We start from the raw sequence: 24,693 nt of genomic DNA, 5'->3' as shown, positions 1-24,693 counted from the left end.
GCCTGCTAGTAGCTTGGTCCTTCTCCTGTCTACAGACCCTTTACTGTCATACCTTGGAAGCCCTGCAGACACTGCTCAATGCTCTCTTTGTTGAGTGTCCCATCGCTGCTGGGCTGACGAGCATTTTGGAGGTGAGGGGACGGGGAGGAGGGGAAGGGTGGAGAAGAAAGGAGGATTGGCTTAGGAGGAGGGGGTGGTGGGGGCTGGACCCAGAAGGAGTGATTTGACTTCAGGACGTGATCTTGTGCCAGTGTTCTGCCTCCCTGTCCCAGACCCGTGCCTCTTCACTCTCTCCCTCCCCTCCATACTCCCATGGTAGCGGCCCCCGTATCTTTGCTCCGTTCATTCATGCCCCTGTCTTCTTCTTTGAGCCTCATGATTCTCCATCTTTCATCTCTCTCCTCATTGACCATCCTCCCTCTGGTCTTTCAGTCCTATTCTCAGCTTCTGGACCCCATGACTCCCTATGCTCTAAGAAGAAGAGAAGAACTGCGGGGAGTGGTCTTTATGCTCTCCCCAGAAGCTGATCAGTGAAGATTGGCCTGCCCACCCAGGCAGTAGGGGCTGGCAGCCAGCCTGTAGCTCTGAGCCTTACCCTTGTCCTCACAGCCCCTGGGGCCCTGGATGAACTCTGGAAAGGCCCATGAACGAGCTCGTGCTGTGAGCAGCAATGTCTCTCTGTTGAAGTGCGCGCTTCTCACCGTGCCTTACTTTGTGAGTGGCCTCTGGGAGGTGGGGCGGGGGGCCTCCTGGGGAGAATATTCCCAGTTCTGAGGGAGCCTGTGCACCTGTCCAACCTGTCCAGAGATTCCCAGGTGGCCCTTACCGTCCTCAGAGGGCTCCGCTATCAGGGACAGACATTCCACCTCTTTTTACCATTTACTGTATAGCACTATTGAACCTTTAAGACTCAGTCCCTAAGATTATTACAACACAAATAGGTATGTTTCGGATCCACGGGCCTGGGGCTTGTGCTGGGAAGACTCGCCCTTCGCGTCGGGGATCCCGATGAGGATATTGGCCGGGAGGCTCTGGAGGGCATCACCATCCTTTATACCATCCTGAACCTCCGAAAAGGTAAGTCTAGAGCACCTCTGAAGCAAAGCTTCTGAGCAGGCATTCAGCTAGGCACTTGACTAAGGCAGTAGTAGTAAGGCACTGGTGGGAGATGGTGGAGACCAGCACAGGGTCTGATGGGGTATGCGGAGGTACAAAGAATTAGTCCCCACAGGACCAGGGACAAAGGCTATAAACAAACCTATTTTGATTGAAGCAATCCTTCTATCTAAGCTTTTCCTCATCCTTCCAAATTTAATCTGTGACTCTCCTTTTCACATTCCCATGGAACCATGTATACTCAGGCATGATAGTCCTAATCTCTTAGTTCCTGGTCTGTCTTCTCCACTAGACTATAATCTCACTTGAGGACAGGGCAAGGCTGTGTTTTTCTTGTTCACCAATGAACCCCCAAGGGCTAGCCGTGGGCCAGGCACGTGGTGGGTGCTCAGTGAATATTTATGGAATGAATGAACAAAGAACAGATTCTATCTTAGAACCACAGTGGTTCAAACCTGTAAGTGGGGAACATTCCTGGGATGTTCTTCCAGGGAGCTAGTGTTGCAGCATGGGCTGACACAGGTGCCCAGAAGGCACTGCACCTAGAAGTGCACCGTATCATCGATTACTTGTGTCCTTCTTTTTTCCACAGTCCCAACACTGCCTCAAACCAAGGGACCTTGGCATGTTGTTTAAACTGCCCTGGCTCTGGAGGCAGAGTGACCTAGGTACAAGACCTGGCTCTGGCCCTCCCTAGCTGTATGACTTCAGACAAGCACTTTCCTTGTCCAGGTCTAGATTTATTCATCTGTAGAAAAGGGTAAAATAGCATATAACTCGCAAGCTTTTTGAAAAATTAAATGAGATCATATATGGCACTTGTCAAATAGAGCTTTTTTTTTTCTTTCTTAAAGACTTTATTTCCTTGTTTTTAGAGGCAGGGGAAGGGAAGGAGAAAGAGGGGGAGAGAAACATCAACATGTGGGTGCCTCTTGCGCACCCCCAACTGAGGACCTGGCCTGCAACCCAGGCATGTGCCCTGACTGGGCATTGAACCAGTGACCGTTTGGCTTGTAGGCCGGTGCACAATCCACTGAGCCACACCAGCCAGGGCAAGTTTTCTTTTCTCCATGCCTACAATGATGGTCTTATTAGTTTCAGGCCTTTGGGATCTGTCTGGTGTCCCTGGTTTTCTTGACCTCTAACATTTGGGACAAAGATTTGGCCCCCGGACTATTTTTGCTGCTGCCCAGGAACCACTCAGACCTCCTGTGTAATGGGTAAAAGTGATATAAGTCATGTCAATAATCAGCCTTAATGTCAGGAATAGCATAAACCAAGTTAGTATTGCTAGATTTTGCAAATAAAAACACAGAACACTCATTTAAATGTGAATTTCAGATAAACAATGAATAATCTGATTGAAAGTATTATATATTTGAGAGATATTTTCACTAAAAATTATTTGTTTACCTGAAATTCATATTTAAGTGGTTATCCTGTATTTTATCTGGCAAGCCTAGGCCAAATCCACTCTGTTAGATTCTGCAGGAGAAAAGTGGTTTGTCTGGACCCCCTGACCGTAGGAAGCAGCAAAGCTAGAATACAAAACGTGCGTTTGCCTGATTCCAGGTCCTAAGCTCCTTCCCTTTACAAAAACCCACACACTTGGTTCATGTGGTCACTCCACCTGATGGACCTTTCTCATGCCTATGTCTTGCCTACACTGGCAGATCCAGGAAGGACCCAGGCCAGGCCATAGTAAGGGCTCATAAAATGCATCTGAAATGTGTTTCCTTCAGTAGAAAACAGAAACCATCATGTGCCAGATACTATTCTATGACCTGGGACACAGCAGTGGAGAAATAAATATCAATTCAATTAATCAAATAATCCACCCTGTTGAACTTACCTTCTTGTTGTCAGTAGACAACAAAATAAAAAAGTAATACCTATAGTAAGTCAGATGACGATGAGTCCTAAAGAAAAAAGGAAGTGGGAAAGGGGAATTGGGAATGCCAGGAGCAGGGGGATTGCCGATTAAGAGGCATTGCCATACGCCTACCGGAATGGCAAAAATGAAAGGGACGGTGCCGCACGCTGGTGAAACCTGAGCCACTGGAGCTCTCGGGATCTGCGGTGGGAGCATCACTGGCCTCCACCGTGGAGAGCTGTTTGTCAGTATCCCCTGAGGCTGAATCTATGTCTACCCAAGGACACAGCAATTTCTCTCCTACTTATCTGCCTAGCAAATGTGTACATATAGTCAGCAAAAGACATGACTAGACATACTAGAGTGTTTATAGCAGCACTATGCACAATAGCTGGAACCAACCCAAATGTCCATCAGAGGTAGAACAGATACATAAATTGTAGTATATTCATACCATGGGAAACTGCGCAGCACTGAGGATGAATGGAGCAATGCTGCTTGCAACAGGGGCCATGAAGCTCACCCACATGATGTTGAGTGAAGGCCAGACATCAAGGATCGCATAATATATGAGTCCATTTGTAGAAGTCCAACAGTAAGGATATCTAATCTGTGGGCTGAGAAGTTGGAATAGTGGTTACCCCAGGGTAGGGGAGGGACAGAGTGGACTGAAAGAGGGCATGCGAGGGGCTTCTGGGGTGCTGATCACATTCTGTTTCTTGACCTAGGCGCCAGTTACGTGGATAGGTTGAGCATTTGAAAATCCATTTAGCTGGGTACCTATGATTTATGCACTTGCTACATCTATGTTTAACAAGAAGTTTTAGAGAAAGGGTGATCAGGCCTCACTGAGAAGGTCCTCTTTTTACAGGAGCCAGGGATGAGAACGAGATCAACAAGGTGGAACTGTATGAGAGCAACAAGCGTTTCCTGGGGCCCTACAACCCCGTCAGCCCACGCCAGAAAATTCCGCGTGTGATCATGGTGACTGCTTGCTGCCTGCCAGCCCTGGGCCTTCCCGGGAATGGGGGAGAAGGGCAGCACCAGCCTGCCCAATGCCCTCCCCTCCTATCCCATCTTCCAGGAAGGCTTCCCTGACCACACGGGCCATCCTGAGTGCCCACGACCCCTCTGGTCTGAGCCACAGTGAGTGGGCTGAGTCACTCAGCTCTGAGGCCACGTCGCCTCTTGTTTTGCAGCTCCTCCCCAGAGATTGCGGGCTCTCCCTGCTGACCTCTGGGTGTGCTTGGCGGTGTTCATGCACCTGTGTATGGCTCATTCAGGGTCTGTCCATGTGTGCCAGCATCTCTGTGCCTTTGTTTCAGGAATTCAGAAGCTTCCTGGGGCCCGAGGAGGTAAAGGACCTGTTGCTAGCAGCCCTGGAAGGGCTGAAGGGTGCCTCGGAGGCTCAGGGGAAAGACTCAGGGGAGACGATGCGGCTGGCCTCAGAGGTGACACTCCACTCAGTGCTGCGGTGGTACAAACACAGGACACGGGAAATGGTAAGGCCCCTGGGAGTGGGGGCTGGGCTGGGAGACCCCACAGGGCCTGCTGGTCCCTCAGGTAAGGCAGGGGTGGTGGTAGCTGAGTTCAAGGCGAGGAAGAACTCACCCATCCAGTGTGGGGCAGTGGGGGTGGGCAGTGAAGACAAAGTAACTCGCTTTCAGGGAAGGAGCAGGCACTCTGCCCACTTCCCCATTTCTCTCCTGTGTGTCCCCTTCTATCCTCTCACTCCTTTCCTCCTCCGTCTCCCTGCCCCCACAACTCTCTTGGCCTCGCCATTGGCCCTCTGCGTGCTCATGGCTTCCCGCCATCCTCCAGATCCCAGAAATCACGGAGGCTGTCTACGTGCAGCTGAGCCACATCCAGGAGCCACAGGCCCGCAAGGTGGCCCTGCTGCCCGTCTCTCTCCTGGCCTGCTCCTTTATGCCTGAGGTCGTGGAGGCCCTGCTCCTGTGCCCTCTCCCACTAGACAGGTACCAAGGTGGGGGTTGGCCTCAGAGGGTTGAAGCAGCCCCCACGCTGGCCTGGGACTCTCCTTCTACCCAGAGGAATCCCTTGCCCTTTCTAGGTGGCCCCTCTTCTGTGATCTGTGGTACTACGACGACCATTAGGCACTTCCCAAACACTGCTAGCTGTCTTTGCTCAGCATTAATAGTGCAATAACCCCATTCTACAGATGAGGAAACTGAGGCTCAGGGGAAGTTTCTTACCCTAGGGATCCACCGAGCCAGCAACAAAATGAGGACCCGAACTCAGATCTGACCAACTCCAAGCCCAGAGCTCTATAATGATGCCATAGAAAGGAGGCCTGAGTGACAGTCCTTACTCAGCTTTCAGCTGCTGTGTGGTCTTGGGCAGCCTGCTTGTCCTCTCTGGGCTTCAGTTTTCCCCCACAGGCCAAAGGAAGAAATAATCCCTGCATTCCCACTCCATATGGGTGGTTGTGCCGAGTAATGCAGCCAGTTGTGCCGGGCCTGTGCAGGAGGGCGCACCGTGTCCTCAGCCTTCAGGGAGCAGGTGGCCTGATGGGCCGAGGGGACTGTGGCCAATGGTGAGCTCATGGCCAGGAGAGACCAGTGTGACTGGTGCAGCCTCCTGGCCCTGGAAATGCTCCCACACCTTTGAATGACTAAATCAAGGCAGAAAGCATGTGGTCCACATCTTAAGATGGTTGGTTGAGAGTGAAGGTAACAGAATTGTGCAGAGCTATGCAAATGGGGTGTGTCTCTAAGAAGGAGAGTTGGTGTCATTCACAGAAGCCAAGGACATCAGTGGTGAGGGCTGGGGTGACACATATCTGTCCTCCCACCTGCAAGAATTTAAACCTTGTGACTGCACTGCCCACCAGAGGGTTTGCTTCTTGGAGCCACTAGACATGCAGACTCACAAGGCTGCGGAGGCCACACTTGAAATCAGAGTCACTCAGGATATAGGACAGGATGGCATCAGGGGCTCCTCTTTGCAGGAGACCTTGCAGCAGGCCATGAAGCTGGCCAGACGGAGCAGGAACAAAATTCAAGGAGGCCCTTGCTCTCAGGTGACATGCCTGCCTGCACTCACTTGTGTGAGCCTGAGAGTGAGGGACTCCTTACGTTTTGTGCCCTGGATGCTTCACTTCCCTTACCCCAGCCTTGGCCCTGGTTCCAAGAGTTGGTCTCGTGGGTCTCAGGCGGAAGGTGTGGGAGCTGCCTTAGCTTAAGTGGCTCAGGCCACACGGGAACTAGCATTTCTTCTAACAACTCTATAGACTTGGCTTCCAGGGTCCCCACAGAGACAAGCCCAGTCGCCCCAGGAAGCTCAATGCTACAATGTCCCCATCGGTTCTTATAGTTAATTTATAGTTCCTCCCAGCTCAGATGCAATTTACCAGTTGGGTCACTTTTACCATAAACAATGTTACCTAGCAACATAGTTGACATACTGTCTTTATCAGGTTTCCAGGGGAACAGAGCTGGAAAGTTAATGGGAGGCTCAGGTGTTCCTGCAGAAGGTAGAAAGGGCTGGGTTAACTCTATAGCTCACCGGCCCATCGGAATGCCCGCAGGCCGGTGCCGCCTGGCGCAGGTGCCTTCCCCTGCCTGGGGTACTGCCTCCCAAGGGGCAGGGGCGTGGGCTTCTTGATATCATGTGACAGATGCAGGGTCCAGGCCCCAAAGGGCTCCTTGGCCTGGGGGAAGGAGCACAGGCTTTGGGACACCAGACCCGGTCACTTCTTGATGATGCAACTCATGAGCTGTGTTGTCTTATACTGGTGATTGCACGTCTCTGAGCCTCAACTCTCCATGTCTAAAATGGCAATAACAACCCACCTTGAGGGTCATTGTGAGAATTCAGTGACCCTGAATGTCTTAAATGTCTTTTCGTATCTGTATCCCCAGAGATGTGCTCAGTGCCTGGACGATAGCAGATGATCGATATTTGCTGAAGTAATAAATTGTCTGTAAAGCACCTGGCATAATACCTGGGAAATAGGGTTTTGTATCGCTGTTAGCCCCCTGCCTCACAGGGAGTGTTTTCTGGACCATTCCAGGAATTTGCTAGCATGCCCATGGGTACCAGTGGGAAGCTGGGTTGCCCCAGCTTGGGCCTGGTCCCCATAACTATCTTACGCCCGACCTCCCAGCAATGGAGCAGAGATGTGGAGGCAGCTGATACTGCACAAGCCAAGCCGTGATGTCCAAAAGCTCCTGAACCTGCTCCTGCTCACCCTGGAGGAGGAGCCTGTCACCAAGAAGGGCGGGGCCTCCAGCAAGCCACTAGCGGTGAGACCTGTCTGCCTGCCCTTTTCTCCTCCCTCCTCCTGCTAGACTCAACCCACCCAGCTTCTAGGGTGCTGCTCTGCGAGCAGCTAGTTGTGTGGCCTTGGATAAGTGTCTGTCTGTCTGCTCTTGATTGTGATCCATCGATGGCAGCAGTGCTGCTACTTACAGTTACGTCAGGGGCCTGGAATAGTAAACGTCTAACATTTACCTGGCACAGAGCAGATATTCAAGAAATTTCAACTCATATATTTAACAATTCTTTATTGAGCGCACGTAAGTTCTGGAGACTCAGCAGAGAGCAAGACATTCTGAGGGAGGGAAGCAAATAAGCAAAGATATGGGGAATGGAGGAGTGGGTGCTATTCTCCTTTACAGAGGGAGATCCTCCTGTTCAGGAACAGTCTGCGTCTTGCCCAAGGTCACACAGCCATTGAGTGGCGATGGCAAGACTCAAACCCAGATCCCGTGCTTCCCCATCGGGTCTCTCTGCCTCTCTCTCCCAGCATCGAGCTCTATGGATCAGGCACCCCGTGCCCTCCATGATTTTGGCATTTAATTCACTCCTCCCATGTATTCTCCAGTCACTCATCCATGCGTCTTGCTGAACAAGCATAGTTTGAGCGTAGATACGGCGTGGGCAGATTTTTACCTTGTGGCATTAATACACCATTTGAGCAAGATTAAGCCAAGAGCAGAGCCTCATGGCACATCACCAGAGGCTTTTCTCTACACCGCAGACTGTTTTCTTTGAATAAAGTATTAGTTTTGGGCTGCTGACAAGTGGAAAGGCTTTGAGTCCAAGAGACTCATCTTAGCTCTGCCACTGCCTCTCTGTGTAACCTTGGCCGGTCACTTCCCCCTCCTTAGCTTTCATAGTAAAATCTGTAAAATGAGTAGTAATAACTCCTGCCTCTCTGTCTTACCTGTTGAGAAGAGTGAGATAGTGGATGTGAAAGGGTTTCCTAAGCCGTGAATTACAAATAAGGGCTGTTTATTGTTCTCCTCCAGCCCACATTATGTCATTTATTTCCATGGGAACAAGTCATGGGCTCTTTCACTTCACAATTAAATGGGCCAGCTGCATGGTGGCACAGATTTCAATCATTTCTTTAGGAAGGAGTCTCCCTTCTCCTTCAGTCACTTCTCACCACAGCTGTGGGGCTGGCTGGACGAGGCCCAGTAACCTCACCTTATGGAGGATGAATCTGAGGCTCAAAGCGGGGCAGGGAGCGGTGGAGCCAGAATGAGCCATCAGGTCTTGTGACCCCAACCCATCACTGCCTGCTCCCTGCCCCCACCTTGTCCTTCAAGTTAGGGAGGACTCAGTGGGCCAAGTGTGAGGGGTGGGCCCAGGCCAGGACCAGAGTGAATGTAGGTGGGGAAGTTGGAGGGGGGCAGCAGTGAGTGCAAATTTGGTCCTTGGGAACCTGGTGGGACAAATGCCAACGAAGCCAAATTCCCAGGGCTTGGGAGGGTTGGTGTGAGGAAGGTGTGTGAGGCAGGTTGTCATGGAGTTCAGAACAGGTCCTTCCTGGCTCCTGCTCCAGGCTGTGGCTTGTTTCTTTTAGCTGCTGGCCACATGGGGAGGCAGTGAGGGCAGTCCACCTTAATGGCCCAAAGTAAAGGGTCAGCTGGTGCCCCTTTGCGGTCTGTGTGCCTGTGGTACAAAAGAGGAAGAGGAAGAGGAAGGGCACGCTCCAGCCATATCTGAAACCCTAGGTTCAAGACTCAGCCCTGCACCCCAGGGGCTAAGTGACCTTGGGCAAGTCCCATCACCCCTCTGATCTTCTCACTGGCACAGTGGGATCAAGACCACCACCATGATCTTCCAGGGGTGTGTCAACATCAAAGAGGCAGGCTTTTGTTATTGCTCCAGTGCAGGGCCCACCCACAAAGCCAGGAGTGGGAGTCGGGATTCAGGGAGATCTGGGCTTTCCCAGGCCACGCCAGAGTAGAGCAAAGATCCAGGTCTGACCTCCTAGAGAAGCAGTCCACCCCCTGCCAGCAATGCTGAGACAGTGGGCCAGGACTTCTCACACGCCTCTTCTCTGCCCCCAGGCAGCCAGCGGCCTGTGTGCGCTCCTGTCCGTCGACAGCTGCCTGGACCATGTGAGGCACATCTATCCCCATCTGCTTCTGGCCTTGCTCGTTCAGGTCCATCACCACATCGGCCTCAACCTGTCTGAGCTCGTGGGTTCCCACGAGGACGCCAAGAAGGATGCACAGCTCTCTGCCTTCGTACCTGTGTGGTATGCTCCTGCTGTTCCTGGCTCAGGGAGGGCCACCCCGACCCACTCCCCCCCCCCCCCCCCCCCGCCGCCAAGGGCCCTTCTGAAAGTCTTTAGGGCAATCGATAAGTAGAAATCAGCTGTGAGACTGGAAGAGAAAACAGAACCACACTTCTGTGAGAGGCAATCATCTGTTCAGCAACTATTTGTGAGCCCTTGCTGTGTGTCAGACTCTGCTTAGTGCTGGGCTGCGGGAGAGAACCGGCCCTCCCTAGGGGGGTTTTATCTAAGGCCTGGACATCCAGTTTTAAATGGTTAATTGGAATAGGTAATATATGCACATGGTAAAAATCTCAAAAGATATTTTCTTCACCCAGTCACCCTCCCCAGAAGGACAGAGTTCTTTCATGACCTTTCAGAGGTGGTGTGTACAAAGATAAGCACACATTTATTTCTCTGTTTTTCTACCAATGGAACTGTGACCCGTACGCAGTTACACATTTTTGCTTTTAGCATATATTATGTCTTAGAGATAACTACATATAGTGCCACCCATCATTTTTCACAGCTGCATAATATTTCCATGTAAAAAAATTAATTTCAATATTAATTTCAATGTACCGTAATTTATTTCACCAGAGTCCTCTTCATTTAGGCACTTTGAAGCCCTTTGTGATTACAAACAATGCTGCAGTGAGTTTGCTTGTCCACATGTCTGTATGTGCACACATGCGATCGTATGTATAGGAGGAATTCCTGACAGCAGGATGGCTGCAGCAAAGAAGGTCTCTGCATCTAAATAGTCAGGTAGAATAGGAATGTCTGGGGAAAAGGGTTCTTGACCAGTGATGTGATGGAAGAGGAATTGCAATATATCCTAAAGCACCGAACTTGCCAAATAGCCTCCAACAAGGGCACCGCCACCAGTGGTGTATGAGTGTCTGTCTCCTCGCATTTTGCCAGCACAATACTGTATAAAACATTTTCATCTCAGCCAGTCTGAGAACTGGGGAACAAAAGGTACAGTAGTCCCTCTCTATATCGCAGTTCACTTATCGCAGCCTCACTGCATCGCGGAATTAAAAAAAATATTATATTTAATTATTTATCGCGGATTTTTCGCTGTATCATGGGATTTTGCGGTACTGTATACGTATGGTGTTAAAGTTACGTAGATTTAAGAGTGTAGAATAAATGTAAGGTTCCTACTTCACGGGAGGGGGGTCTAGAACGTAATACCTGCGATAAGTGAGAGAATACTGTATTTTGCTGCAATTTTAGTTTGTGTTTCTCTTATAGTGAGTGGGGTTAAGGGTGAGATGCTGTTTGTGTTTTCTGTGAGCCACTTGTTCTTGTCCTTTGTCCAATTTTATACAAAACTGTTGGGAATTTTCCTTAATTATTTGTAGAAGTGCTTTATATATTAAGGACACTACTCTTTGTCATTCGTATTCTAGTTTGTTACGTGACGGGCAACGATTTTACTGTTTATTTATTTTTTGTCTGTTTGTTTTTGCCACTCAGAAATTTTAAATGTATGTAGACCAGTTTGTTAGCTTTTTCCTTTTTGGCTTCTCTTGCGTGTTATGCTCACAGAGGTGCACTTTGAGGGGCACAGGGCAAGCAGTTTTGCAACTGGGCTTGGATTTGAGTCATGCTTCCACCACTTTGTGCTTTGTACTTTAGGGAAACTACCTTAACGTCTTGGTGGCTTGTTCCTTTGCCTATAAAATGGGGTAAGAGATTTCTACCCCCTAGGTGTGTTGTAAGGACTAAATAGGATGGCATCACAGCGGGACACTGGCACTCACTCCCCTGGCGCTCACAGGTGCTGCCATGAGGGTGTCACCCCTGACTCAGAAAGCTGGTGGCTGGAGGGAAAACAAAACCAGAGGAAAGTGGAGGGGGAAGTGGAAGAGGAAGAAGAGGAACACATCGTGGAAAAGTCCTGGGCTGCCGAGTGAAGGTGCAAACTCCTGACATGGAGGGCTTCAATCTGTTGATGCTTGCACCAGGGAGCTGGAAGAGAGCCTGAGCGTCCACCCTCACCTCTGCCTCGCAGGAGGCAGCATCTGAGACAGAAAACCAGAGGTGGGCAAGTGCCACGCTGAAGGGGACCAGAAAAGCCACAAGGTGGTACCTGGGTGGAGAGGGCTGCATGGCGGGTCCCACCTGGAACCTCCAAGTGTGACCTTATTTGGAAAAAGAGTCTTTGAAGATAATTGAGGAGCTTGAGATGACATCATCTTGGATGAGCCAGGTGGGTCCTAAATGCAGCAATAAGTGTTGTTATACGAAGAGGAAAAGACGCACATGGAGGGGAAGGCCACGTGAAGAGAGACAGAGACCGGAGAGCCGCAGCCACAAGCCAAGGAACGCCATGAGTCACCGGAAGCAGGCGGAGGCCAGGACGGGTCCTCTCCTCGACCCTCAGAGGGAGCAGGGCCCTGCTGGCAACTGGATTTGGGACTTGTGGTGTCCAGAATGGAGAGAGAATAAATTTCTGTTGTTTTAAGCCACCAATTATTTGGCCGTTGGTTAGGGCAGCCCGAGGAAACTAGGCACCGGGGCGTGGAAGCCAAGTGGGTCGTGGGTGCTCCAGGCCCCGGTGAAGGAAAGGAAAAGCTCTAAGGAGATGGCTAAGTGCACAGAGACTGTCACAGCCTCCCGTGAGGAGAGGTGGGTGGAGGCGATGAGTGTGGGCCCCAGCTCTGTCACACAGACTTGGGTTTGAAGGGGGTGGGGGCGTCCTGCTGGAACAGACACCATAGATAGAGCTTGACAGTGCATCCCGTGCAGTTCAGCTTCCATGCTCTGCAGCAGCCTCGGGCTCTGAAGCAGCTGGTGTTAGATCCTTGCTCCCTGCCGCCTTCCCACCCCCCATCCCACCCCCCATCCCAGTGCAGGAACAGGGCAACACTGGCTCCATTTGCTGGGAAAAGCCAAGAACCTTCCAGGAAGGTGAAGCTCGCAGAGTTGGTGTTTGGGGAGCTGAAGGAAATGCACCCCCTACCCGCAGCTTTCTCCCAACAGTGTACCTCTGCCTTTTTACGAAGCAGAACAGGACGGCCTTCTTTGGGCTTTTCCAGGTGTCTCTTCGGGAGTGAGGTGGGGAGGAAGGGTGATGGAGAAGGTCATTTTTGTTAAACTTTGGAGCCTTATTGAGAAAGTGGTGAAGTGGGAGAAGACAAACTATGAATGATGTAGCTCTGTGTTTGGAAGTTTTGGCCTAAATCTACATTCTTTGTGGGCTGCACAGATGAGGTCAGGGGTCTGCTGTGACTGTCTGAAACCTCTAAGTCACATTCTTTCCTGTGGAGCTTCTGAGCCTTGAGCTCAATGCCGTCCCCGAACCAGTTAGCGAGAGGTGACCAACTGCCACTGGAGATGGAGACACATAACAGAGAGCACACGCAGGTGGTTCGTTCTGTTTTAGTTAAAGGTGCTGCTAATACTTGAACTGGAAGATATAACCTTCCTTCTCTAAACAAAATGCATAAGTCTCAGCTTAGCCCATGCTGGGAGTTTCAGGGGCAGAGGGAGGACAGTGGATGGGAGAGTTGGGGAGGGTGAGCCCTCGGCTGTTAGGGTGAACAACACCTGGGGCCTGCCCCACTCTATCCCCTCGTGTGTGTGTGTGTGTGTGTGTGTGTGTATGCATGTGTGTGCGTGTATGCACATGTGTGTGTAACTTTAAACTCTTAACAGCATGGCTAGTGAAGGACTGTCCCCGACAGCATGTGTTTCAAATAATCCACACAAAGATTGCATGACTTGAATTTTTACACTGGACTCATATTCATTACAAAACCCCAAAGAGAAAAATTCAGAGCAAATTCCTGAACATCACCTGAGTTCCAAAATGCTTTGATGCCTTGTCCTGGATCCTAGAACCACCAGCCCTGAGCATCAGCTCAACTATGCCCACAAAACCGTGTCTTAAACTCTTAAAGCAAGGGTTTGGCTTTCTGGAAAACTGTGTTTAAATGTAAACTTTATTCCACACATTGTCAGTTTTTATTTTACTAAAGGCTCATACACACACTCACAGATCTACACGCGTGCATGTCCGCACACACACACATATACAATATATACCCATGAGCAGCCGGGGCCGTGCATGCAGGGGGATGACAGCCCCTGGCGGAGCCCTCCTCCTGTTCCCTCGTACCGGGGCTCCTCAGGCTCACCCAGGGCCTTCAAAGCACAGACCGGCGTCCCAGCCTGATAGTCCCCGGGTGGTGCAGGCTCCCCAGGGACTTTTGTTGTGCACCTAGACTTGGGACTCACTCCTTAAGTGTCCTGAGCGAATGAAGGACTCAGGGTTGGACAGGAGACTGTGTCTGAAGGAGCAGAAAGGACTGTCCCATGGAGCTCCCCCCGCCATGGGCTTGATGGGGGTGGAGGGCAAGCTTGAGGCAGGACCTGGGAGGCGGGAGGCTCCAATCCGACCTCTCCATTCAGTAAAGAAACTCAGGGGAAAAGGGAGGGTAAAGTAGCAGCTCCAAAGAGAGGGACATCTTGCTTCTGTTTGCTCTCTTGTTCTCAAAGCTAATAATAGTTTGTAAAAAAGCCACTTTTTGTGGATACACTGGACACCACTAGCTAATGATTAGCATGACAGAGAGGAGCTTGTCTGGCTAGATGGGAGCTGATGGTGGGAGAGTCCTGGGTGGAGGGCGGCCCAGCCTGCTGGGGGCGGGGTGACATGAGGTCTCAGCCCCCTTATCTTGGCAGCTGGGTGGTCAAAGTGGTGAAAACCCTGCTGCTGAAGATGGGCTGCTCGTCCGAGGCCGCCTTTCTGGATGACCAGGGCGGCTGGGAGCTCTTGGGACAAGCGGAGAACCACCACCGAGGAGTGTCCCTGCTGGCTAGGTGAGGCCAGGGGCCCCCAAGGCAGGGGTTGGAGGGAGGGGAGGGACCTCAGCGTCTTCAGACAGACTTGGGTTTGCAGGCCTCTGGGCAAAACCCTTCCCTCAGTCCATCACCTCTCCTCTAAAACCAGCAGATCCCGTCTGCCTTGGTGGGTAGACAACACAGATGTGAACGACGGTGCACGCTCTTCAGAGCAAACCGGGTATCACAGGACCTGGCAACCGCAGAGCACTTAGGTTGTTTATAAAGCACCTTTCCTCACAGCATCATGAATTTAATACCCCCAGTGCTACAGAAATGATGGGATGGCTGAGAGGGTCAGAGTGTGGCCTTGGAGGTGGTCTGCCTGCGTCTGAATGCCCGCTTGCTGCGTCCCATCTGTGTGACCCAGGGCAAGTTACATCCCTGTCCATGTCTCGGCTTTCCCTTCAGTCGTAAGGAAGTAACAATAGGACCCACAGCCAAGATTTGGGGTGAGGGTTAAGTAAAGCACTCGGAACAGCCTCTAGCATATGGTCAGAGCTCAGACACACAGGTTAGCTCTTACTATCGTCATGCTGCCTGGTGGGGCAGGAATTACTGATGCAGAGGAGGATGCCAGAGAGGGACAGTTGTGTACCAAAGGTCACAGAGCCAGGAAGTGGCAAAGCTGGGAAATGACCTGCTGACCCCAACTGGGGCTCTTCCCTGCAACTACACACAGCCTCCCGTGGGGTCAGGAGAGGACAGACACCTTGATTTTAAAGATGTGAGTCCTGCAGGAATGCCTGCCTCAGCCCTGCACCAAGTGCCCAGGATGGGGTCTCCTTGGGGTCTCAGCATACAAGCACATTTATTGAGCACTTACTATGCTTGAGGCACCGTGCAAAGAGCTGTATGTATGTGGATTATTCCATTTAATTCTCACCGTGACCGATGAAATAGTACTACTGTTATCCCAGTGTTACCAAAGAGGAAACCAAGGCACAGAGAAGTTAAGTGACTTGCCAAAGTCACACAGCTAGTGGTGGGGCCAGGATTTGAGCCCGAGCTGCCTTACTCCAGTCTCTGGGCACAGCTGCCACACTTCCTGGGTTCGCTGATAACGGAGCATAGTGCAGTGGTCCCCAGACTTGAGCAAGCAGGGCTTGTTTCAACACTGATTGCTGGGCCCCACTCTCAGAGTTTCTGATTCAGTCGGTCTGGGATGGGGGCCCGAGAATGTGCACTTTTGACACGTTTCCAGGGATGCTGATACTGCTGATCAAGGGGCCACGTTTTGAGAACTACTGACTTGGTACAACGAACAAGGCAGCTGGAGTGGGGGGCCCTGGGCTGGGGCGCCAGCTCTGCCATATTTCCGGTTCTGTGATCCTGAGCAGGTTACACTTGAAGTCCCTGTCTCCTTATTTATGAAAATGGGAATAATAACGGCAATGTGCTCGGGGCTTAATGGGGAGGATCAAATGCAATAACAATGTGAAAGCACCTGGCTGCTGCCGGGCGCTTAGGAGCGGGTCCTCACACCCTCTCCTTCCGGCCTCCTCCTCCTGGGGGGGTCCTGTTCAGTGGGCAGTCTGAAGTCAGGCTGTCTTACTGATTTGCCCTGTGCTGTTGGGCAAGCCACATTCCTACTCTAAGCCTCAGTTTCCCCATCTGTAAAACAAAATAGTTAAACTAGATGGCCTCTGAGGTCCTGTCCAGGTGGGAAATCCTGGGAATGCAGAAGCCCAGGTGACCCTGTCTTGTTCATGGTTTCCAGTGTCTTGGCCAGACTCCCACACAGCAGGCCTCCCTGGGGCCAGAGAGCCTGAGGGACTGCTCCCCTTCCCCACCTGCAGGGCCATGGTGCACTGCTCCTGCCGGGAGCTGTACCACATCCTCTGCCTGCTCATCTGGCTCCTGGAGCAAGGCGACGAGAAGCACAAGATCACCGCCACCGCCTTCTTAGTGGAGGTACCAATGGGGCACTGCGTGCACGGTGGGGCTGCTCCCAGGCCTTCCCCTGAGCATAGGCTTCAGTTCACATTAGTGGTCTTTTGTCCTGCGCAAATAGTACTTAACAATTGACAGTCTGTGGTGAGCATGATTTCTCTTGAATAGGAAGAGCTCCTTCTTCCCTCCCTTTTCTCCTCCTCTTTCCACTCCTTCACCCCATTCCACTCTTCTCAGACCCCTTCTGTTCCCCAGGCAACCGCTATCCTTCGCTGGGCATTTCTGTGTGCCAAGCACCAGATTGGAGGTATAAACATACGTTTGACTCTGTCCTGCCCTCAATGAATCCTTGGTGCAGCAAAGGAGCGAGAGGACATCCCCATTATAACATGGGGTGCTGTAGAGTGATGTGTGCTATGATGGGGATCATCAGGGAGGGCTTCCTTGAGCAAGTGACATCTAAGCTGAGCGAGTGTGTGTGGGGGTACTAGGAGGGCGTTGCTGGGGAAAGATGAGTCAGGACATGGATAGGGTCAGACCCAGAAGGGGAGACCTACTTATAATAATAGAACACGTACTGAGCACTTACTAGCTTCCAGGCACATTCTAGGACCCTTACACATACTGATTCATGTAATCCTCACGCAATCCAGTGGTGCAGATACCATTCTATCTCCCATTTCAGAGGAATAAACAGGCACAGATTTAAATAACTTTCCTAAGGCCATGCAGCCTGTAAGTGGCAGATCTGGAATTCAAACCCAGACATCTGAGCTCTTAGAACACTGTGTGTATGTGTATGTATGTGTGCGTGCATGTGGTAAAATACACATGGGGCAAAAGTAGGTTTACACTTGTGAGTACATTATTTTTGTATTATTATTTATTAATTATTGTATTATTTTCCATATGAACAGCTGTAAGCCTACTTTTGCCCCACCATGTATATCACAAAACTTGCTACTTTAATCATTTTAACTGTACAGCACAGTGGCATTAAGTGCATTCGTAGTGTTGTGCAGCCATCACCACCATCATCTCCCGAACTTTTTCATCTTCCTTCCCAAACTGAAACTTCCCATCCCCCCTCTCCTGGCCCCTGGCAACCACCTTCTACTTCCTGTCTCTGTGAATCTGCCTTTTCTAGGTTTTGGATAAGTGAAATCTACACTATCTGGCTTATTGTACTTAACATAAGGCTTTTAAGATTCACCTATGTTGTAGAATTTCATTCCTTTTTAAGGCTAAATCATATTTTGTAGTATGTATATACCACGTTTTCTTTATCCCTTCATCGGTTGACGGACACTTGCAAAACCTACTCTCTTAAGCTACCCCTGTGTGCCTCTTTTGACCTGCTGATTGTCATGTGGCAGGTCAGGGCTATCACTGGGGTCTGTACAGTGGGGCTCAGAGACAGGAGGCTCAGTTAAGGAAGGCTTCCTGGAGGAGGTGCCATTTGAGACAGGCCTTGACAGGTGAGCCAAGTCTGCCAGGTGCACAGGAGGCAGCATGGCATTCCAGGTACTCCTTGCATATTTTCTGCCTCTGCAGAAGTCCTCTTCTGGACTGTGAGTCTGCAGAACAGGGGCCATGCATTGCAGCCCCAGACCCAGTCCTCGGAGGGCTCCCAGATGGGGAGATTGAATAGAGAAGTGAGGGTCAGAATGGACACTTTGCCTGGCTTTGCAGGCACCAGCAGAACATCACCTCCAGGATGATAAGCATGGGTCTTACTTCTAATTTTCCGCATGGTTCTGGTGTGGAAAGGGAAAATATCATTTCTTGAGAGCCTACTATGTCCCAAACCCTGTGCTGACTGCTTTCATTTGTTAGTTACCCTTCTAATCTGCACAGCAGTGCTGCAAAGGAAGACTTGTGAGGCTCAAGTTTAGGGGCATTTTTCCAGGTCATGCACCTCAGGGAGTCCAGAGAGCTTCAGACCACGTCTGCATGACTGGCTCTTCTATTGCAATCAGCCTTAGTCTTAAGTGGCTGCTGCACAGTTTCTTCGGGGAGGGGGTGGGAAGTCGGACCTTGCCAGATCTCGGGGGATGCTCTTGTGTTCACCACTCTAGACTTAATCTTCCCCAGCATTCGCCTGGAACCCTGAGCAGCGGCCCTCCCTCCAGGAGCAAGGGTCCTCCCCTAGGCTCTCCTACTTCCCAGAAGAGGTGGTGGTCTGCTCCTGGCCAGAGCCAGGCCTGCTGCATACACTCTGGAACTTTGATGAGGCTCAGATGTTCCTCCCTGGCTCCCCAGGCCCCTATGCTGTGAGTGTCGTGTGTGTACTTGCTTCTACCAATGGCCAGGGAACTCCTCTAGGGCGCTGTGTGACCTTGGGCAAGTCACTGAACCTGCCTGTGCCTCAGTTTCCTCACCTGTAATGTGGGGATAATGAACTGCCCATCTCATAGGGTTTCGATGAGGATTCAGTGAGTTTACATCCAGCACTCAGAACAGTGCCAGGACACAGGAAGTGCTCTCTGTGAGTCAACTCTGTTGCTATTATTACCATCATCGTCACCTTGACTCTTTTCTGTATTTCTAGTGCCCAGCACAGAACCTGGTGCATAGCAGGCCTGAGTATCCTGTATGGATGGGTAGGAGCCCCTCTCCCCAGCTCTCTCTTCTCATTACACAGACACACGGTCTCACTAGTCTCAGTAGATATAGGGCAGGGTAACAGGTAGGAGAAGTGTTTATGAGGACAACTAGGCAGAAAATGAAGACCGGTGATTGTGGTGGGTGGGGAGGGTGAGGAGGGAAAGGAAGGAGATGAGAGTGATGTGTGGTTTGGGGCTGGGAAAAGAATTGGGGGGGTGGCGGTTGCTAACCCTGCAATGGGGACACAGGAGGAAGGGCAATTCTAATGAGGAAAGGAACCAAATTTCATGTTTCAGGCAACAAGTGTCCCCTAAGCACATATGCCACACCACAGCTGTCTCAAAGGGACCCAAAGGAGAAACACTTGTTTGTGTCCTCAAGGAAACCCACAATGGGAGAGGGCAGGCAGACACATTAACAGAGGGGAGCCCTAAGGTCTCCATGTTCAGGGCCCTAGGGGGCCCAGAGAAGGGAGCCAGCAGCCGAGGTGAGTCTTGGGGGCACCGTCAGACGTGGCTTCTCAGGGGCTGAGTTCTAGATGGAGTCATGCAAAGTAAGCAGGGGCTAGAGTGGAGGTGGCTGCTGTGGCAGAAGGGCATCGTGTCCACCCTAAAGGGACAAAACAGTCTGGGTCATTCCATGAATGGTGCGCAGCTTGTTTAGAAGCTGGTTTATAGCAAGTGGGGCTAGAGGGCAGGCAGGCATGAATGGGGCCCCAGAGCAATTAGGGTTGATGGAGGAAGGCAATGGGGGAGAATGGGGGCTCTGAGCTGGGTAGTGACATGTTCAGCTCTGACATGAGGTGCTGGACATCTGGTGGAGGTGTGCCGTGAACTGTTGGTTTTCCAAATTGGAAGCTCCAGATGGAGGCTGAGCTGGAGGCACAGACTTAGGAGTTATTTACCCGGGGACAGCAGTTAAGATTCTGAGAATGGGGGGCTCACTGGGAAGAGTGGGCAGAAAGGACAGGGCGCAGGGCCGTCACCACTGAGTGCTGGGTGGAGACAGAGGACCAGTGGCTCTCACCAACCAAACCTGGACTGTCCAATACGGTTGCCACCAGCCACATGGGACCTAGTTGACCCTTGTAATGCAGTCTGAATTGAAATGTGTCCGGAGTATAAAATTCACACCAAGTTTCAGTGTGAAATATATCAATAAGTTTTATATTGATTACATGCTGAAATGATACTAGTTTGGATATACTGGGTTAAATAAGATGTATTAGTAAAGTTAATGTTTCCTATTTCTTTTCACTCTTTTAATGTGGCTATTAGGAAATTTAGGCCTGTACACGTGGCTTGCATTGGACGGTGCTGACTGGGCAGTAATTGTTCGTGCCCCACACCCGGCCCCTGGTCATCCGGCCTGTGCTACCAGTGCATGGGACCCAGAGGGCTGCCTATCCCCTCCGTCCAGGGAGTAATCACTGTTTCTCCCTTAGCTCCTCCAGATGGAGCAGGTGCAGCAGATTCCTGAGGAATACTCTTTGGGGCGGATGGCGGAAGGCCTGAACCACCGCGATCCCATCATGAAGATTCTGTCCATCCGAGGCCTGGCCACCCTGGCCCGCAAGACTGGAAAGGTAAGCCGAGGGCAGAGGAAAGCCCAGCCCAGCTGGACTCTGGGTTGGAGGAAGGACGGAGCTGGCTGTCATCGACTTTCAGGTGCCGATGGCTGGAATCAGAATCGGAGCCTGTTTCTGTCCGTGCCTCAGCTGCTCCATCTGTAAAATAGATATCCCTTAATAATTCCCTAAATACTTCATTTGTTTTGAAGTAGTTTGTAATCCAGAGTTTTCACAATGTCCCTAAAAGCAGCGTGTGTGAGAGGGGCTGGGGATGGCAGTAATTATTCCTGCTTTACAGATTAGAAAACCAAGGCTAGGATTGTTGGGACATCATTAGCATTTCTTAAAGTGCTTTGTTTTTTCTACCAAGCACTGTTACAGCTCATGATATATATATATATATATATATATATATATATATATATATCAGGTGAAATGGCAAGATGTAGACTCTAAAGCTAACTGATAATTATACAAAGAAGGGAGTAGACAGCCAAGGGCTTCGGGTATTCAGGCCAGGAAGGAGTCAGCATGGCCAAAGAAGGCTCTGGGGACAGCAAGAGCTTGAGTGAGGGTGTCCCAGGCCGGCGGGATGGCAGAAGCAAAGGCCTGGAAGTGAGCCTTGTTGCACTGAGTTCTTCTCAGTGAAGCAGAGGCTGGGTCTCCCACCTGTTAGCCCAAGTAGGAGGCCCCATCCCAAATGCTCCTGCCCCACAGACCACCAAGGTGCAGGCTCTTCTGCCCTTCATGGTGAAGGCTCTGAAGAATGTGGATGGGCTGCTGTTGATGGAGGCATGCGAAAACCTCAAGACCATCTTCAAGGGGCTGGACCGCAGGAAACTGAATGACAGCTCAGCCTATGTGGAGCTGCTGCAGATCCTGCTGCCACACTTCAGTGATGTAAGGGACCCCCTTGGGTGTGGGTGGGAGGGGTGGGAGTTGGCTATAGAGGATGGTTCTTTACTGCCCGGCAGGTTGCAATACCTCCATGGCCCACTGGCACCTGGGCAGTGCCAAGTGGGCAGGGCCAAGTCAGCCCAGGGGAAGGGGTACCTCATTCATCATTCCAACTTGTCTGCATCTTTTTGTAATAGGTTTGCATAGAGAAAGGTCCTTTTCTATCTAATTGGCTCGCATGGAGGGAGCTCTTCTTTTATAATCAAGTCTCCCAGTGACTTGCTTCATTGCTATTGGTCCACCTGCAGGTGGTGCATTTCTTATTGGTCCAGGCAGAGGGCTCATTTTCCCACTTGACTCTAAGACATGTTTTGGGTGAGCAGGAGGCCCGGCTGGGAAGAGCGGGAGGAGCTCCAGACCTGGGCTCCAGCAGGGAGACACTGGCCCCAGCTCAGGCCCACCAGGGGGCTCTGCTGTTCTCTGTCTCTGTGCCTCCTGTGCCTGGAGGGCGGCTCAGAATGAGTGGAAGGAAGGCCGGGGTGTGTCCCTGTGAGGCGCAGAGGCCCAGGCTGCCTCCTGGAGGAGGGAGCGTGCCTGAGCCTCCACGTCTCTCCCAGTCAGGAGAAGATGTGCGCTCCTCCTGCATCAAGCTGTACGGCAAGGTGGTCCAGAAGCTGCGGTCGTTGCCCCGCACCCCTGCCATGGAGGAACAGCTGATCAGCGCCTTGGTTCCCCTGCTGCTGACCATGCAAGAGGGCAACGCCAAGGTGGGCCCGGTGAGTGTGCGCAGGCCCCTGGCCCTGCGGGCGCCTCTCCCTTTATGGAAACTGATCCGGAGTCACTAACCACTATGGTGAGAAGTCTGTTTTCCGAAAGCACCTGTGTCAGGATTCCTCTTCCAAACACCAGCTGCGCTTGTCCACTTCAAATGGGAATTGATTTTCCAAAGTGCCGTTTCACACGACTTTCTTCTGGAACATGTTCTGGCTGTCCCGGAACTCCACAGCTCTGGTATTCTCTTTCTGTTGGTCCTCAGTGCTGTGTGAAGACCCTGTCCCGCTGTTCTTGCTTCATGGCGTGGGACTTGCCAAAAAGAGCTTATAGCCAGAAGCCCTGGGACAGCCAGCAACGGACGGTGGCCAAGATTTGCAACTACCTTGTGAGTGCTTCCAAGACGCCAGTGGTTCCTTATGAGTATGTTGGAGATGGGCAGTTCTTTCCTTTCCTCTTCTTTTTTTTTACATCTTGACTGGAAATCGAATAGCACCCATGAGTTGTTGGCTCCTGAATGTTCATCTCGGTCTCTAACTTCTCTCCTTACTCCTAGTGTTCCCTTTCCAGGGGTTTACCAGACACAACCCCCAACCCCAAACTGAACCACACGCACTGCGAGCTCAGCATGTCTCTTCCAAACTTATGACTTCCTGTTGCCATTTTGCTCTGTCCCTCTTGAGCCCCAAAGCTGAAACCCAGAATCAGCCTAGACGCCTTCATCTCCCTCACCTTCCACACTGGATCAATCTTAAATATCTTAAATACGTCTGAATCTGATTTTCCCTCCCCACCCCCACTGTCACTGCCTTTAGTTCAGGTCATGGATGTCTCTCAGCTAGGACTTGGGTCTAGCCCTCCAGTGGGTCTCCCAGCTTTTAATCTCACCTTTCCAATCCGTTCCCCACTCAGGCCACCAGAGTGGTCTGGTGAAAACACACATCTGTTTATCTTGCTGAAAGGGCTTTACCGGCTCCCTTTTCTACAACAGTAATTCCCAGAGTGTCTTGTCTATGACAACAATTCTTTTTTTTTTTTTTTTTATCCTTACCTGAGGACATGCTTATTGGTTTTTAGAGAGAAGGGAAGGGAGGGGGAGAGAGAGAGAGGGAGAGGAACATCGATGTGAGAGAGAAACATCGATCAGTTGCCTCTTGTATGCACCCTGACAGGCCCGGCCCCCAGACCTAGGCACGTACGCTGACTGGGAATAGAACCCAAGATCTCTTGGTTTATGAGATGATGCTCCAACCAAGTGAGCCGCAGCAGCCAGGGCTATGACACCAGTTCTATAGGATATGCCCTACTGGGGAGAAAGGACGTTCTCAGACGTCCCAAACTAGGTTTGGGAAACACTGCATTGTCATCTTCCTCTTGGGTATTTGCAGCACCATCAGCTCTTTGAAGTCTCTGAGATGTTCCGTGCTAAGGGCACGTTTCATGGCTGTTTAATTTACGGTTTTCCAAACTTATCTGACCACACAGAACCAACCCCTTTTCTAGGTAACACCTGAGAACATCCTAAGGTAGTAAAGTGCTGGATATGGCCCAGTACCTCCGCATAACATTTAGGAAGCTTTGCCATCTGGTCCCATTTACCTTCCCTGTTGTCATGGGCAGGGTTCCCCTGGATGCAGACTCTAAGACAGATTAGCACGCACGGGGTTTAAGAGGGTGCACCCTTGGGGTTAACACCTGCAGAAGGGAAAGTGAGGAGCAAGAGTGGCAGAGCAGTCAAGCCTCCTCGTGGTTGCAGGGAGGCCTCAGCCAGCACTTCGTGAGATTCCCCAAATTGGAGTCGGGGGTCATATCTTTACATCCTGCCTGTCTCTGGCCGCCAGCCCCCCTGTGAAGGGACGTGACCTTGGGTTAACGGTTTTCTTCAGCCAAAGCAATCTCCATAGCTGGGAGAATACATTTTTCAAACCCAAAGGGAGATTTGGACCGAGCATGTCAGTATTCCCCATACCAACCTAACAAATATATACAAAATATCAGATTGGGAAGATGTTTCAGGACCACCATTCTCAGGAATGCTCAGAATCTCCTCACCCAGTGTCTAATATCGTTACCATCATTTTACACAGAGAGAAAACGCCCTGGAGGAAGTGCTTGGCCGGGGCGCTAATTCAAATACTTGCAGTGCCCAGGGACTGGGCAGACATCATCACGAGTGACGTGGCAGTGGCAGTGCCTGTGGCAGCCTGCAGGGCCCAGTCCCTGCTGAAAGCCCGAGTGGAGTGCTCCAACTCACTGTGCAGCCACTCTTGCCAGGTCCTCGCCTTCACAAGAGAAGCTAGAAACCCAGATTTTTTTTTTTTTATTAGAGAGAGAAACATTGATTTATTGTTCCACTAATTGATGCATTCATTGGTTGATTCTTGTATATGCCCTGACCAGGGATCTGACCCATAACCTTGGCATATTGGGAAGACATTTTAACCAACTGAGCTACTTGGCCAGAGTGAAACCCAGATTTTTATAAGACATTAGTCAGTAATCAGTTTAGCTTGCTTAAAACACTGTGTGGGTCACCACTTGGCTGGTCACTTATGGCCCGTGGGCTGCCAGCTTGTG

At 51.0% G+C, this 24,693-nt stretch overlaps 1 protein-coding gene across 1 annotated transcript in view; it reads left to right on the top strand.

Annotated features, from left to right (window-relative positions):
- LOC150015063 (maestro heat-like repeat-containing protein family member 7) overlaps positions 1-24,693 on the top strand; it is a 31,342-nt gene that overhangs the window by 2,273 nt on the left and 4,376 nt on the right. The window contains exons 3-16 of the mRNA XM_090268280.1: positions 36-131; positions 610-714; positions 942-1,077; positions 3,861-3,973; positions 4,315-4,491; positions 4,811-4,965; positions 7,116-7,254; positions 9,313-9,503; positions 14,220-14,357; positions 16,178-16,292; positions 20,323-20,463; positions 21,166-21,348; positions 21,963-22,121; positions 22,382-22,504. Of these exons, the coding sequence (XP_090124406.1) occupies positions 36-131; positions 610-714; positions 942-1,077; positions 3,861-3,973; positions 4,315-4,491; positions 4,811-4,965; positions 7,116-7,254; positions 9,313-9,503; positions 14,220-14,357; positions 16,178-16,292; positions 20,323-20,463; positions 21,166-21,348; positions 21,963-22,121; positions 22,382-22,504 (1,971 nt within the window). The remainder of the gene's footprint in view (positions 1-35; positions 132-609; positions 715-941; positions 1,078-3,860; positions 3,974-4,314; positions 4,492-4,810; positions 4,966-7,115; positions 7,255-9,312; positions 9,504-14,219; positions 14,358-16,177; positions 16,293-20,322; positions 20,464-21,165; positions 21,349-21,962; positions 22,122-22,381; positions 22,505-24,693) is intronic.

Source organism: Furipterus horrens, unplaced genomic scaffold (assembly GCF_987537825.1).
Source record: "Furipterus horrens unplaced genomic scaffold, mFurHor1.1.pri manual_scaffold_3, whole genome shotgun sequence".
Classification (NCBI taxonomy): domain Eukaryota; kingdom Metazoa; phylum Chordata; class Mammalia; order Chiroptera; family Furipteridae; genus Furipterus; species Furipterus horrens.
Note: the sequence above shows the minus strand (reverse complement) of the source record. Positions and strands in the feature narration are given on the sequence as shown.